This window comes from Caenorhabditis remanei, chromosome IV (genome assembly GCF_010183535.1).
Source record: "Caenorhabditis remanei strain PX506 chromosome IV, whole genome shotgun sequence".
NCBI lineage: Eukaryota > Metazoa > Nematoda > Chromadorea > Rhabditida > Rhabditidae > Caenorhabditis > Caenorhabditis remanei.
In genome coordinates this window covers 10,234,689-10,250,360 of record NC_071331.1, presented here as the reverse complement: position 1 = coordinate 10,250,360, position 15,672 = coordinate 10,234,689, and the positions used below count along the sequence as shown (strand labels likewise).

Below are 15,672 nucleotides of genomic sequence, written 5' to 3'. Positions count from 1 at the left end.
TATTTAAAAGTTATGAAAAAAAAATTATCACTAATTGCCTTTCAAAACTTGTTACTCATAGTGTTTACGTAGACTTTAAAAAGGCGTTTGACACGGTGTCCATTCCGAAACTCCAAACCAAACTCAGAAGCTATGGAATACGTGGTGATATCTTGAATTGGTTATGCGCTTTTCTAACAAACAGGACTCAAAAAGTTTGTGTTGATGATGTTTTGTCTTTCGAAAAACCTGTACTGTCTGGCGTCCCCCAAGGATCAGTTCTTGGACCTCTCCTGTTTCTATTGTTTATTAATGATATCGGAGACAACTTTCAATCTAATTTCCTTCTATATGCCGATGATTTGAAGCTTTTCTCCACAGATGCTAGCCAGATTCAGAGTGATCTGAACTGTCTATCTTTGTGGTGCAAAGAGTGGCAACTGTCTGTTGCACCCAACAAATGTGAAGTAATAACTTTTGTCCACTCCAGAAAAACAACTAACCGCCAAGTTGATTTCACCATCAATGATCAATTACTCCCAAGCACAGACAAAATTCGAGATTTAGGCTTACTTTTCTCTTCTGATAGTACTTTTTCATCTCATCTAGAAAATTCCATCCGAATAGCTAACCAAAGGGTAAATATTCTTTTTAATGTCCTTAAAAATGCTTGTTTCGAAATTTTCATCAAATGCTTGACAATCTATATTAGGCCTCTTTTAGAATACGGCACAATTATTTCCTCCCCTATCACAAAAGAACAAATTAGAAAATTAGAATCGTTTCAAAAATCTTTCGTTTTTCGTGTTTTCAAAAAATTTCATATCAACTACTCCTCTTATTTTGACTCACTTTTACATTGTCACTTAGAGTCGCTAGAGCGGCGCAGACTATTATTAGATCTTTCTTTCATGTATAAACTCCTTGTCTCCAAAGAAATAATTATTCCCAACATTTCTTTTGTAAAATTTTCTAATGTGTCTAATTTACGTCGGCATAATTTCCATATACGCTCTCTCCTGTCAAATTCCTCTAAAATAGGTTCCCAATTTCTCATTAACAGAACTTTGCGTTGTTGGAATTCCCTCCCTTCTCACTTTTTCCCCCAACGTCCCTCATCTATTGTTTTCAAATCCCATATTGCATCATATAACTTTGACAATTTTCTGATTCTCAACAATTTTAACTTTTAATGTTTCGTATTTTTACTTCGTATATATATTTTTACCTTGATATGTATAAGCGGCCTTTGGTCCTTCAATCAATAAATATTACAAATCATAACTCTGATAAAGATGGCTTCGTCTGTTTCTATTCACTTCTTTAATCATCCCTTTCGTTTCAATTGGTCAAAATCAATTGATTGCCCAACAAATAGTCACCAAAATTTTTTCCGTTTTGCTCAATTTTGATTATTTATGAGTATTCCATTAATCCAATGTCACCGCGCTTTATTCTTGTGCTGTAAACATGTTTCAAAATATTAACAAAGTATAATTCTAGCAACTCACAGTCATTCTATCACTTCTACATGTTCTTAAGTCATATGTAGACTAAAATCAATGTTTCTCAACTTTCATAAATTGGTATCTGAGTCTTCTGTGATAGTTTAGGATTATTACCAGTGAGAAGAATTATGAAAAGTGCAGATAATAATTATTTCTTCGTCGTTCAAAGCACAGTGTATCAAAAACGTCAAACGTTCAAAATTATTTTCAAGCTGACTGATTTTGCGGTGTTCTTCTTGCGATGTTCCAATTTCATTCCGTTTCAGATCGTTTATGTAAGAAATAGTTATGTACCAACAGAAACTCCAGCCCGGATAAGACGTTGATCGTAATCTGATTTACATAAGCCAGAACACATTTTCTAAGAGTTTTTTTTTGTAAGAACGACTATCCCAGTACATACGTCAAATCTTTCAAAACATCTGATAATCTTGAAACATTGAAAATTTTGTTGATCGAGAACTGTCAGCAAGCCACATTATTTCAGTTTCATTCCGTTTGTATCATGACTACTCTCAATTGCATTTTAGTTATGTGTTCAATAGATCAATCTAAAATTATCGTGATGATTGTTAATTTGAACTCTCACAAAATGATTACGGTTTTAGTCAACTAACATGTAGATTATAAAAAAGAAAACAGTATGAAAAGCAAGTTCATTTCCAAAACTTGCTTCCATCGCCGGTTTTCATTTTCAAACTGGCGTCAAACGCCGTTCTTTTTAGTAGAAAATATTCTGGAAATGAATGAAAATGATAAAAACCGGCGAAGTTTCTTGATCAATAATTCATTAGAACAGCGACAAATAGTGCGAGATGCTCTGAGATGGCTACTGTTGAGATTTCCAAACTGTTACAGCTTCAGAAGTTGTATGGCTGAGTTGTGCGATAAATGTAGATGGAACCTTTTTTCAATTCAAGAAAATATGTCAAAATCATCTTTAAATTATGTTCTGATTTGACATAACATCAGGCTGTTTTGAAAAAGATTTTTCTAAAGGGAAGATCTTAAAGAATTCAATGCAATGATATTTTTGAGAAATGAATTAATACAGAATATGAGATGAGCTTTAAATAGTTATCGAAATGTTTTCCCTTGTCGAAATTCGAATAAATGTATGATTCTACAGTTTTATAAGATCTACAAGGCGTTGTGAATTGAGTCTTGTCAATATCTAGTCTAGTTCAACTTTGGAGAAATTGCATTGATGAAACAGCCAAGCTGAATACGACTCTTCTCGTAAAAGACAACCGACTCGTTTGTCAGCGTATTGTTTGGCAATTAATAATTACACATCTAGTTTTCAATTCAGATGCAATTTCAAAAACAGAAAATACATATTTGGGAGCAACTTAATTAATTAGACTTCGTCATTGAAATAAGATATTCTTGAGAAATACATTTTAATTATTAACAAAACGGTTTCAAGAAGTTCTAGCTTTTCAACAGGAGCATGAATCGTTTTTTGATCACAATAAAAAAGTGTTAGAACAGTGGAAAATAGATAAGATGATCTTGAAGAATAAAAAAGTTTTTTTCATATTAGTTGTGAACTCTGATAAAAATGGCTTCGTCTGATTCTATTCTCCTCTTTAGTATCCTTTTTGTTTCTGCGACTACATATGTACCCAGCTTGTTCAAAATCAGTTGGTAGTCCAACAAAAAACAACCAAAACTTTTCCCCGATTAGCTCAATATGCATTCAATATGAGTACCCTATTCCATCTAATAGGACCTCTGTCATAGTTGTCACCTGGCCGGCCCGGTCCTTGAGCGGGCCTTGAGATAACTCGCTTTAACATCAAAATTATTAGTCGATCAACCTGAACTCACATTGAAAATGAAAATAGAATTGAGTAGAGCTCGCCGAGATCTACAATCTGACAGGTTGATAGACTCCTAATTTTAATTTTGAAGCGAGTTATCTGAAGGCCCGCTCAAGGCCCGGGCCGGCCCGGTGACAGCTATGACCTCTGTAAATTTGTTTGCTAAAAACTTGTTTCAAAATATCAAAAAATTAAATTCTAGCAACTCACAGTCATTCCATCACTTGTACATGATTCTAAAGTGATAGACTAAAATCAATGTTTCTCAACTTCCATAAATTGGTATCTGAGTGTTCAGTGATAATCCAGGAGGACTCCATCGAAGACGATTGCGAAAATTGCAGTTAATAGTTTTTGTCGTTCAAAATGCAGTGTATCAAAAACGTCAAACGTTCAATATCATTTTCAAACCGACTGTTTTTGCGGACTGCGATGAAGTTACGCATGACACCTTCCCGTAGGTGCGAAAACCGGGTGTTTCAATCGAGAAGGACGTTCTGATTTTGACAAGACGTTAGTGAATCATTTTTCACATGCATGAGCTATCATAAATTGTCGTATTCCAATTTTATTCGGTTTTAGATGATTTAACAGATTCGTACAACTTCTTTTGCTATCAAAGTGGTGAATACAACGTTATCACAACGTAAATGTGCATGTTAGGTGACAAGAGTTGTCTGCACATGACACCTTTCCGTATGTGCGAAAATTGGGTGTTTCAACCGAGAAGACCGTCCCGATTTTGACAAGCAGTTAGTGAACTATTTTTTTAAATGCATGAGCCATCAGAGAGTAAAATATTAGAATTTCAGTGTAAGTATCCCAATTTAATTCCGTTTCAGAAGGTTTATGTTAGAAATTGTGTATCAATGTTTTAATCGTACCCTCATCGTATGAATTGACTAAATAAAACCTTTTGGGCACGACGTTTTTGCTCTCAAAGTGATTATCACAACGTAATTACAGGTGTGCTGAAGGTGAATAAACATGCCGCACCAGAAAGAAAGCTTGAAAGATCAGTCATGCCTGAAATCGTTGTCCGAGGAAAGTTTTTTTTACAAGAATGCTTTTTTTGAATGGAACGTTGATACTTGTTGATTAGACACTTTTTATGCAATAAAGGTAACGGTTGATTCATTTTTAAATTGATAGTGAGTTTGACATGTCCATCTAATATTTTTCCGAAAATTCGTTGATTCGAAATCTCAAAAAGGGTAATTACACATTGCATTCAGATGAAATGTAGCGCATGTTTTGTTTCACTAATTTCATCTTACTTTTGTATTCAATTTCGCTTTTAAATTTGAAACTTTTTCACTGTTTCTTCAAAGGAACACGTTAATTCAAAGTGAATCTATGCAAACGCGCTTTGTTGAGACTACATTTTTGGTCATATAATTTTAGGCCTAAATTTCAATTTTTAATATTTTTTGTTCTTTCAAAAATTTGGCCTTTCTCGATTATATTTCTCCTTAAAACTATTTCTTGTCAAAGTTCTTCAGTTTGAACAAAAAAATATAGGTAAGCGATTTTTCTCAAAAGAGCGCGTTTGCATAGGTTCACTTTGAATTATCGTGCAGGAACGTTTTGAAGTTGTTATCCGGAATAGTAGTATTTTGTTGATAATTTGAATTGTTTGAGGTTAATTCAACAGTTTTTGAAACACCGATAGAGTGATTTGCTGATTAAGAATAACGTGTATGTATAGAGTTGGTAGACCTAATAGAGGTTAACCAAAATATTTTCTAAGCTTGGTTTCTTCTATAATACCGTTCACAGTACAGATGTCGGGTCTTTCAAAACATCTGATAATCTTGAAACATTAAAAATTTTGCTGATCGAGAACAGTCAGCAAGACATATTATTTCAGTTTCACTCCGCTTGTATCATGACTACTCTCAATTGCGTTTTAGTTATGACAAGCTTAAAATAACTATCTATAGAAACAGTAATTTGTATTTACTCTGAAACATATTTCTCTCCTTTATAACTTTGGTACTTTATGGTTTAACGGGTGTTTATTTAATTAACGGGTGTTTATATAATAGACGGGTGTTTTATAAATTACCAGTCGGTTCACGTCGCCTAACGGCGACTAAACCTCCTTCTTAACACCACCCTTCTAGGTGTTACAGTAAATCGTAATTAATCCGAAAACGGACGACATGTTCGGAATCCGGAAACGGAGGACACGTTTGGAATCTTTTTTTTTCTATATCAGAATATAAGAAAAAATATTTCACGTCCCAACATGGGCTTGATCCAACTAACTACAGTCAACATTGCCGAATTTGACAGATCGGGTTCTTGAACGCACCGGCCTTCCCCATTTGAAAGTCGAACATAGCTTTGAAGTATAGCCCCTCGCAATATGAACAAATTTGATCCATCCTTCTGGTGTAGTAAAGATCTGGTTGTACATCAGTAGCAGCTACTCCGAAAAGAGCACCTTTCTTCTCGCCGTCACAACATCGGGCGATCGTCTGGTAGCTTCCCGGAAAGCTACTGAAGCCCTTCTATATCATCTTCGGACTCTTGTTCACTGCTGTTTCCAATTTTTACTGTTGGTTCTGTTGCTGTTCGACTTCTCAGTGTCAGACTGTAGAGATAGTCGGACTGCTGTATCAGTTGCCATGATTTTCAACCTCAATTTTGTGTCATCCTGACTATCAGCTTTTCGTTTGGCTACCATGCGATTTGAATCAGCAGCTTTATTTTTCTGAAGTCAGTAAAAGTTGATCTGTTTTTCTCTCTAAAGCGAGTTTATGCGTTTTTTTAATCTCGTTTCCACACTGACTCCTGTGTCATCATCTCGTCCTCAATCTCATCCATTCCGCCAAGCTTTACGCTCATATCTGAATCCGAGCCAAGCCTGCCAAAAAGGCCGTTGGGCGATTTTATATCTCTGTTCTCAGTCATGGAAAATTTTCGCTTCTTCAGGCGGCCTTGTAGAGGACCAAAAGATTAGTTGATATGCAAAAATTCAGCCCGAAGTCTTCTTTTCGTCGTTTTTCTTCACCGACTATTGTGCCATGCGTTGAATGTCCGGTATCCCATCAACTCCTCCGAGCTTCAATTTCCCATCTCATTCTGAGCGATGGAGCACACTTTCACCGGAAACTTGAGAAACAGCACCATAATCATTCACTAAATTGTCGGCAGGAACAGTAGAGGCAATGACGCCATGAAGGGAATAGGAAAATGATAGTTATCAGCAGTTCAGAAGAATGGGATTTACGTGGCCCCATGTCTGGACTTCACGAAACTTCCGCTTTTCACTGTATTTTACACGAAAAAGTAGGCTGATCTAAAACCGTGGTAAGAAGAAGAAGACGGTAAATGCTAGTTAGATTGGCTATTAATACTTTAAAAAATGTGGACCCATATCCACAATCCCCTTTTAGCTGTCTCCAGAAAACTGCCCGTATTTGTATGATTTTGATCAGCCTGGAAGAAAAACGACACGGTTGGAATCATCTATTTTTCTGAATCCTATGATACCAAAACATCATTCACGTCATCTCTTTTTAGAACGCGGCCCGTATTTTTTTCTCATTGGAAACAGACGACATGTTCGGAAACCTCTTTTTTCCGAATGTAAATGTCAACAAAAAAATTTAAAAAATCTTGCTTCGCTCCAGGGATCGAACTAAAGACTAACTGTAGTCAACGCCGCATAACTTGCCAGATCGGACGCGCCGACACGTCAACACTAACCATGCGGCGACGGAAAATGCAAGCCGAAGAAAGGAAAGAAATGACGACGCTTAGGCCGACAGTTTCACGCCACTTTTTCCGTTTTTCATTCCCCTATGCTTTATCAGTGTTTTTGGCTCAGAAGGCGTCATTTTGAGAATTTTGAAAAAAGAAAAAGACGGGCATCGAGTGGTGGAAATTTCTGATCTTTTGGTCCAAATTTGAAGAAAATCGGTTCAGTAGGAAGGGCGGTAGGATCGGCGAACCACAGACAAACATACAGAATCTGGTGTTTGTTAATAGTAAAGATTACGTAAGCCCGCATTCATAGTTTCTTTTATATCCTGACACCCCTTATTCCGCCTCCGTTGAGCGGTGGCTGATTCGACGCGAAGCAACGAGACTGGTATTGAATTATTGTGAAATGGAAAATGTTAATGATATGGTTGAAACTGTCAGTTTTTTTCCAATTGAGTTCAATAGGCCAACTTTAACATTTTCGGAATGACTGTTAATTTATGCTCTCACAAAATGATTACGGTTTTAGTCAACTAACATGTAGATGATAAAAAAGGCCAAAACAGTGCCTTTCTTGTACTGCTTGGATCAAAGTGAACTGGGAAATCATATACTGACCTAATATGGGTACAGTTTCAGTAAGGGTACAAATCGCGTTGAGAACCCGGGTAGTGGCTGAATTCTGCACTGATATAATGTTTATACCGTCGTACCCGGTCGGCCCGGATTCAAAAAAGGGTACCCATTTTTTACTATATTTTTTGAAATTTTTCGAAAAAATAGAGTGAAAATGCTAAAATTATCATAAATATTCACATTTTGATTCAATTTTAAAGTTTTGGTCAAAAACTATACTTTTTCCAAAAAAAGTTATGTCAAAAAATATTTCAAAAATTCAAATTTTTGTCTGATTTCGGCCCGGCCCGGCCCGTGACAAGTCTGGAATTAACAGCCATTATAATAATTTTCAGATTGATCTATTGTACAAAAGCTAAAAATACTAACCGTTTCAACCATAGCATTAGGATTTTCCATTTCTAATTGGAAAAAAAATGAATCAGGTTATGATAACTCGCAGCTGTAACTACTGATTGAGGGACTATTCATATCGTAAGCCATATTGTCTTACAAGCTTCTCCTCTCCACTCTCTCACACTCTCTCACTCTCACACACTCTCTCACAGGACACGTCGATCGATCGTTCGGGATGATGATGACGATTCTCGGGAGGCCTCGAGAATACTGTAAGTCCTGAATCATCTGAATTCCAAAAACAATAATAAACAACAAAATTTGTGCTTTTTTGGACTATTTATTCGATTAAAATTAACGTTTTTTTGTTTCAAAAGTGATCATCACAACGTATAAACGAGTGAGGGGAGGGGGCTGACTAAATATGTAGCTGCAGTGTTAGGAGAAAAGACACTTCGTTTTCAAATTACCAAAAGTTTTCAGAGGGAGCGTGAGACACAACATGTAAGAAGAAGGGGTTGAAAAGGCATTTGTGTGTTTGTGAAAGTAAGAACAAAAAATGAAAAGAAAAATGAAGAGAAATAGAAACGTATTGCATTCGGGAAGTTGGTTGGTTGGGGGGGATACAATCGAGAAACGGTAGAGGGGATTCAGCAAAAAAGGGGTAATAGCCTCGATGAGAGAACAGATCATTGAGAATTGACGCGTAGTGGTTGTTTCAGGAGACGGAAAGACATATGAGAAGGTGTTGGAAGGTAGACGACACTTTTTGACTAATTTTCAGTTTTTTTGAGATTTTTTTTGAATTCAGATGGATGGGAGAGTTGGAGGGATTCTAGTGGGGGGTTTACACGTAACGGGGGTAGCGACAGAAATGGGAGTGAAGAGTGGTTTGAATCGAGAGAAATTGGGAAAGAGAGTGAGAAATACCTGAATGAATGCACCAAAAATCACTGTAAAGAGGAATTGAGTAAGCTCGCTCTAGCGAACATGAGAGAGGTTGAGAAAAAAAGAAATAATAACACAATAAAACGGAGGGATCCCAGAGTTGGAGGTTTGTGGAGTTGCACTTTTAACACAGCATTTTGAGAGGGGGAGAGATTTGACTAGGATGAGTGGGCGTGGCTAAATCTACTAAATTATTATTTTAGGGCTATCACAGAATGGAGAGTGACGAGATGATTATTAGGGGTTTGTTTCAGCAAAAAAAAAGTGAAATCACAAAGAAAAGATTAAAAAGGCAAGTGTAAGTGACTAAATAAGTGAAGAAGGCATCTGGCAGAAAACACTAGAATATTAAAAATCACCAGAGAATTTTGACAATTTGATACCCGGAGATATTATCTTTTTTGAAAAGTGGGAACTACGCGACTTGTTTCCAAACGGTGGAGGTTTAAGCACACGGAAGGCGGTGGGGCGGGATTCGTATTTTGGTTGATAAGTATCAGTATTATAGCACAAGCGTCTTAGACTAACCCGTTCGGCTATAAAGGTACATGTTTGAGAAGAGAGAGAGAAGTGTGGATTGATTGGGGACTAACAAATTATTAAAACTGGGGAGAAAGGGACTTAGACTCATTGGGAAAAACGGTGAGGGAAAAAAGAAAAATGGGATATATCATGAGGAAGAAATGAGACAAAAAAAATGGACAAAAAAGATTAAATATATACAATTTGAGTTGGCACTCTTAGTTACCAATACGGAGTGAGTTCAAACGAGTTCCATTCAACAAATCAGCGGTTCCGAATGGATCATAATAGCGTTGTTGAGCAGCGGCTCCTTCTCCTCCGGCTTGTTGTGCCGGATCGACGATATCGACACCGAGAGAGGCGGCGGTGAGAGTACGGTCACCGATCGAACCGGCGTCTGGAAAAGTATCAAAGTTCAGATTGTTTTGTTTGCGAACGTGTCGGGTGGGGGTAAGGAGAGAGAAGAAGGGGGAATGAGTCAATGTGTACCCTGGTACGTATGGTTTCGGTGCACGAGAGTGGTACTGTATACGAAAATTTCCAGAAATGCGGTTTCAAAAGTTTCAGAAACGAGGATAGTTTCGAGGAAAATGATAACATTCTGAGAGGGTTTTTGGCCTATTTGAAAAAACGGTAGCAATCAATACCTCAGTGGTTCTAACAATCTGGATAACCGATATTTAAAACATGTTGAATGATTGAATTACGACTTAATGATTAAAAGTTGTATTCTGTTTCCTACGAGTCGCTACTCAGCGAATTCGCCTCAACGAGAGAAGCCTCTAACTGGCGGTACGAAAGATACGTAATCCTTTGACTATGTTTTTTTTTTTCGGATTCAGCTACTTTACTTGCTTAGAATCAGTTTCATATGTTGATTGGAAGAGTCGATTTGGTTCTTAAAACTGTTTTAAGACTTTGATGTAATGCGTCTGAATTTGGTTAGTCTAATTTCCAAAACAAATCACAGAATCTACTTTTAGAACTTTTTATTTCTAAATCTGGAATGAAATTGTTGCCGATTCAAATATGCTTCAATTTCGAACTAGATTGTGAATTCGATTAGTTATTTGCTTGACTACCCTGATTCTCCCTACACCGCAATAGACTCAGAAAGTATTATCACTTGCTGAAACTGCTGTACGCATGAACCGACAACTCACGATTAGATGGCGAGAGACGATCAATCTGACTAGCCCCATCAACACTCGGCGGGGTAGCCGATCCTCCAGAAGCTCTCGATGACGATCCACGAGTGGTTCCAATGACCGCCGCACCACCACGTCCACACTGACATTGACACGTACATCCCGAACGACCGATAGGGTTAACCATCATACGATCCAAAAGATCATCAGCCTGAACTCCGATGCTTCTCTCGTTTTTCGCGCTTGGTGGCATCGCGAGAAGCGCATTGTAATTGACACCGGAGAGCAATGTCTCGTTCATCGAGCCAATCCCGCCGAGAGATGAGAGACGTGGGTTGGCGGATGGGGTGTTGGACCAGGTGCTTGGGGAGAAGAGTGGACTCCATTGGTCGCCACTGTTTCCGCTTTGAGACAACGATGATTGAGAGTCCCAGAGGGAGCCCGGGCGGTTTGTGGCTGGAGTCATTGGGTGCTGGAAAAAAATATATAAATATACAGTTGCACAATGTTCAGAAAAATTGGAACAGGATAACGGAATTTAATCTTGACCATATAAGTGCTCGAACATGTCTTACCTGATGTTGCTGCATGAGCAAACTCTGCTGTGGTCCTCTTCCAGAAGCGAACGAACCGCCCATCTGAGCCGACATGGTTCTTTGAATTCCGCGTGGTGGCTGACCGTAACCCATCTGACGTCTTCCGCTATCCAACTCTGGGAAGTGTTGCTTGATGAATCCAACGTAGTCGTAGCTTGGAAGATTACGACGGACAGAGACATAAGTGCGATTAGGGAAAAGAGCGAAGACCCAGTTATGAGCGGTCAAGAGGTTGAGGAAGTCTTGGCGTCCATCTCCATTGTGGTCACGGACTTCTTGTGGAATATCTCCACTCATGTAGTAATCGAAAAGCGATTGGATCGAGGTGGCACCTCCATGGCGGAGCAAGAACGAGGCGAGCTGGTAGACGGCTTGGTAGACAGCTGGGTACTGAAAATTTGATGGATATTAGAACTACACTGTGGTTAGATGAATGGTTACCTGAAGAATGATGGAGTCATCATTCTGAAGACGGAACAGATGAGTGCGACGCTCGACGAATTGGCGACGTTTGAGCGAGGATGTTCCAACGTAGCGGAACAACTCGTCGTCGCCACAGTTGGACATTTGTGAGTGAAGGCTGAAACTCCTGAAGGGTGTCATGAAGATGCTGTCAACAAATAGGGTGGAGGGGGGAAAGTTATGGAAATCAAGTAATTGAAATGAAAAAAAGAAGAAGTTGGAATCTATTAACTAGAAAGGGGGTGTTAAATACATCTTGAAGCTCTCTCTTACCTGCTGAGCTGGATTTGTTGGAGACCGTGACGTTGGAAGATGGCCAGAAGAGCTGGGATAGCCTTCTGCTCAAGAGCTGGTGAATAGGCGTCCTTGGAATTTGGTGGAGTTGGGTTAGCTGCCTCCAAGTCGACTTCAGCTGCATTCAAGAAGAGAACATCAGCATCTGGACCGTAGATTGGGTTGACAATGGTAGCGGTGTACTCGCTGGTCTCGTTGAGAGCGGCGTGGAAGCTCAAAGTGAATCCGACACGGAGAACTGAGGTCAAGTCATTGAGCATCTGATCGCAAAAGTCCTTCAACTGGAATGAGATAACCATCTTATCCTTGCATGTGATCAATCCAGCCTTCGCGGAGAGCCAGGTGAGAGTACCAAAGCCCTGGATACTATCCGCTCGTTGAGGATCTGGCATTGGCTGATGTAGCTGGGAGGGAGGGATCAGTGGTTGAGGTGGAGGCATCGAAAGATGTGGAGCGTTCTGGTATTGGTTCATCATTCCAAGTTGTGGCATGAATGGAGCGTTGTGGAAGTTGTCCGGTCCTGGAAATCAAGATAATTTGGATCACGGATGAAGATACATATTGAAGAAGTAAGAAGTAATTCCCCAGTTACAAAATTTTTGAAACAGTTCCAGAGAATCGTTTCAAAATGTTCGAAAAAATTTTACTATTTCACAATGATAAGATAAAGAGTGGTGTTTTATTGAAATAGTTTCAGCTGGATAATAAGTCTAATAATTTTTTGGAATAACATACATTTGTTAGTTCCTCGAAACCGATTTCTACGGTCTAAACTTAGAAAAAATACTTTACTTCTCTTTTCCTGTTGATGTTAAAACCGCGAGACGTGCAATATCTTTAGTGTTTCAATAGTACCTTTTAGATTATGGTAAATACAATTTCAGTAAAATTATAGCATCAAAACTGCCAAATTTATTTCTCGGGTTGTATTATGAATTAAACGGTTCAACCTATTCGATAGGCACTAAAATGATAAAACAGAAATTCAGTTACATAACAACAGTAGAGTTTTGCTAATTTTAGTTCATGAGGGTAAAATCCTACCAAATCGATCTTATTATTAGTTTTTCTCGGAAACTATAATTTTATGATTTCTTTGAAGCAGAAGTTCAAAAGATGAATCATTTTTGTTAAATAAGTATCTCAAGTCCAAATAATACATGTTTCAGTTACTGTTTCAATAAAGAGGTAAATGAATGGTATAGTTCTGCATTTTGATAAAATTTGAGCACCGAAAAACTAAACTTTCACTAGAGAACTAATGTTACCATCGCTTGCCTAGCAATGATTCTCTCAAATCGTGGATATTCATGAATTCTTCGAAACCGTATTTTTTGAATCAAGAGTTCAAAAGATCAACACTACTTAGAATATTGACATAATACATCTCATGAGGTTCGAATGACAGGATGGAAGAGTTCAAAAAAGTTAGGTAACTCATTATTGAGAATTGCGATATCATAGGATGTTCGTCGGTTTGTGATAAACATGTACATATCAAATCAAACGATTTCATAACTGTTAGATTCCTGTACTTATCAAAATTTTCCCGGTAAGTTGAAAAGATCAATCTTGTCTGAAACCGCAAGAAAATATGAAACAGGTCATTGTCGAAACGATCTAATTACAGAATTTCTATGAAAAACCAGTGGTTACAGTTCCGAGTTATCATAGCCTGATCCGCTTTTTTTGTTACAGTATCTTTTACTGGTCAATTAAATTACTGTGAAATGGAAAATTTCTATGTTATGGTTGAAACGGTCAGTATTTTTCAGATTGTGTCTATTAGATCAATCTGAAAAATTATCGTGTTAATTTGAACTCTCATAAAATGATTACGGTTTCAGTAAACTAACGCGTTGATGATAAAAAATACCGATTTAATAACTTGTTATTCCGAAATCGTACCCTTGTTCCAAAATGAAGTGAGAAATCGGGAAATCATATGCTGATCTAATATGGGTACAGTTTCAGTAAGGGTACATATCGGGTTGGGAGCCCGGATAGTGGCTAACAGCTTAGCTCATTTTGAATGTTAAAAAACATGTAGTCTTTACATGGTATGAACACAAAGTTCGGTTATCTCAAAAGATCTGTCAACCATGAAACACTGAACATTTTGCTGATCGAGAACAGTCAGCAAGATATTATTTCAGTTTCACTCAGCTTGTATCGTGGATACTCTCAATTGCGTTCTAGTATCTTAGTCATCTTTTTTCACTATCATGATACCCCATTTCCAGTTCATCTCTCAACTAACCTCCCATCTGCGAGAACTGTTGAAGTGACCACAACGATTGAGGCCCCTGTTGTTGTTGTGGAGGTCCACCGGGTCCGCCGCCGCCTCCGTTGAGCGGTGGCTGATTCGACGAGAAGAGACTATTCATATCGTAAGCCATATTGTCTTACAAGCTTCTCCTCTCCACTCTCTCACACTCTCTCACTCTCACACACTCTCTCACAGGACACGTCGATCGATCGTTCGGGATGATGATGACGTGATGATCCTCGGGGTGCCTCGAGAATACTGTAATTGGGTTATTTTTCAGTTTTTTGTAAACAATAGGAATAAAAAAAGTTCTCAAGAATATGGGTACGGTAAAACGGAAATAAAGTTGGGTGCAGACATAAAAGTTGTGAAAAAGAAAAAGACAAGAAGAACAAAAATAAAAATATGAAGAAAAGGGAATAAGAAGAAGAAGAAGGCGAAAAAGTATGTGAAAAGAAACAACACGGGCCACGGCGATGGGTGAAAAGAGACATCAGAGAAGAGGCCCCGCAATGGAGGCGAATCGAGTGAGAGAGATAGTGAGACAGTGATGAGAGACATCAGACAAAGGCAACGACAACACGGGATGTGCGGTGTCCCGAAGAACTGAGAGAGAGCGCTCCCCTCTCCTCTACATACATACATACACTCATATAAAACACTGGGCCTCTATACCGACTCGCTGTCTGACTTCTCTGACTTCTCTCCTCTCCTCCGAAAGCAATCCTCACCACTCACAGAAAACACTCACAGGCGTGTGAGCGCGCTCACGAAGTGTCTCTGTATGTATACGAAGCCGTCTGCGTGTGAGTGAGAGTGCCCCCGGGACACTTCTCTCGGTCTCCAACATGTCTCTCCGTCTCTCTATCTCTATATAACTTTGGTTGGCCGCCCCGGTTCGAGCAGCACTGCAACGCAACAGTGAGAGATGGAGAGACAACCCACTCAGGGGGCCTCTCTCACTCTTGGAAAAAGAGATAGAGAGAAGAGAGAAAAGAAAATGAGAAAATCGATAAGAAGGGGACGCGGGCGCGGGTATAGATGTGAAATATATGGGAGTAAGGGGGAGAGAAGCATAATTGTCATCAATGGATTATCCTCTTTCTCGGAGACATATGTACCCTTCTGAATTGGGGAGGGGAAAGTGCGCTCTATTGGATTATGGGAGAACAAGGAGGTTCATTGGTGGTAGAATTGAGTTCACTGAGAATGCTGAAATTGTTTTTTCGAGTTTTGATTATAAATAGTGGCTATAACTGATCCTGATTTCAGATTCCCAAAAATATCATAATTTTGAAACAGAAATTTTTGATGACTGACTATACCATAATCAACAAATCAATAGATTAGATGAAATTCGGCACTCATGAATCACCAAGAAAACTGATTTTGATGTCCCGAAAAATTTAAATTTTGATTTGAAGATATTTTATT

At 38.5% G+C, this 15,672-nt stretch overlaps 1 protein-coding gene across 1 annotated transcript; it reads right to left on the bottom strand.

The window, feature by feature from the left end:
• Positions 1 to 9,687: 9,687 nt before the first annotated feature.
• Positions 9,688 to 14,368, bottom strand: GCK72_013129 (uncharacterized protein; the record flags this gene model as incomplete). Its single annotated transcript, XM_003094128.2, has 6 exons — positions 9,688 to 9,866; positions 10,633 to 11,089; positions 11,193 to 11,603; positions 11,655 to 11,802; positions 11,949 to 12,489; positions 14,230 to 14,368. 6 exons carry the CDS (start codon positions 14,366 to 14,368, stop codon positions 9,688 to 9,690), a joined length of 1,875 nt encoding a protein of 624 aa, XP_003094176.2.
• Positions 14,369 to 15,672: the final 1,304 nt, after the last annotated feature.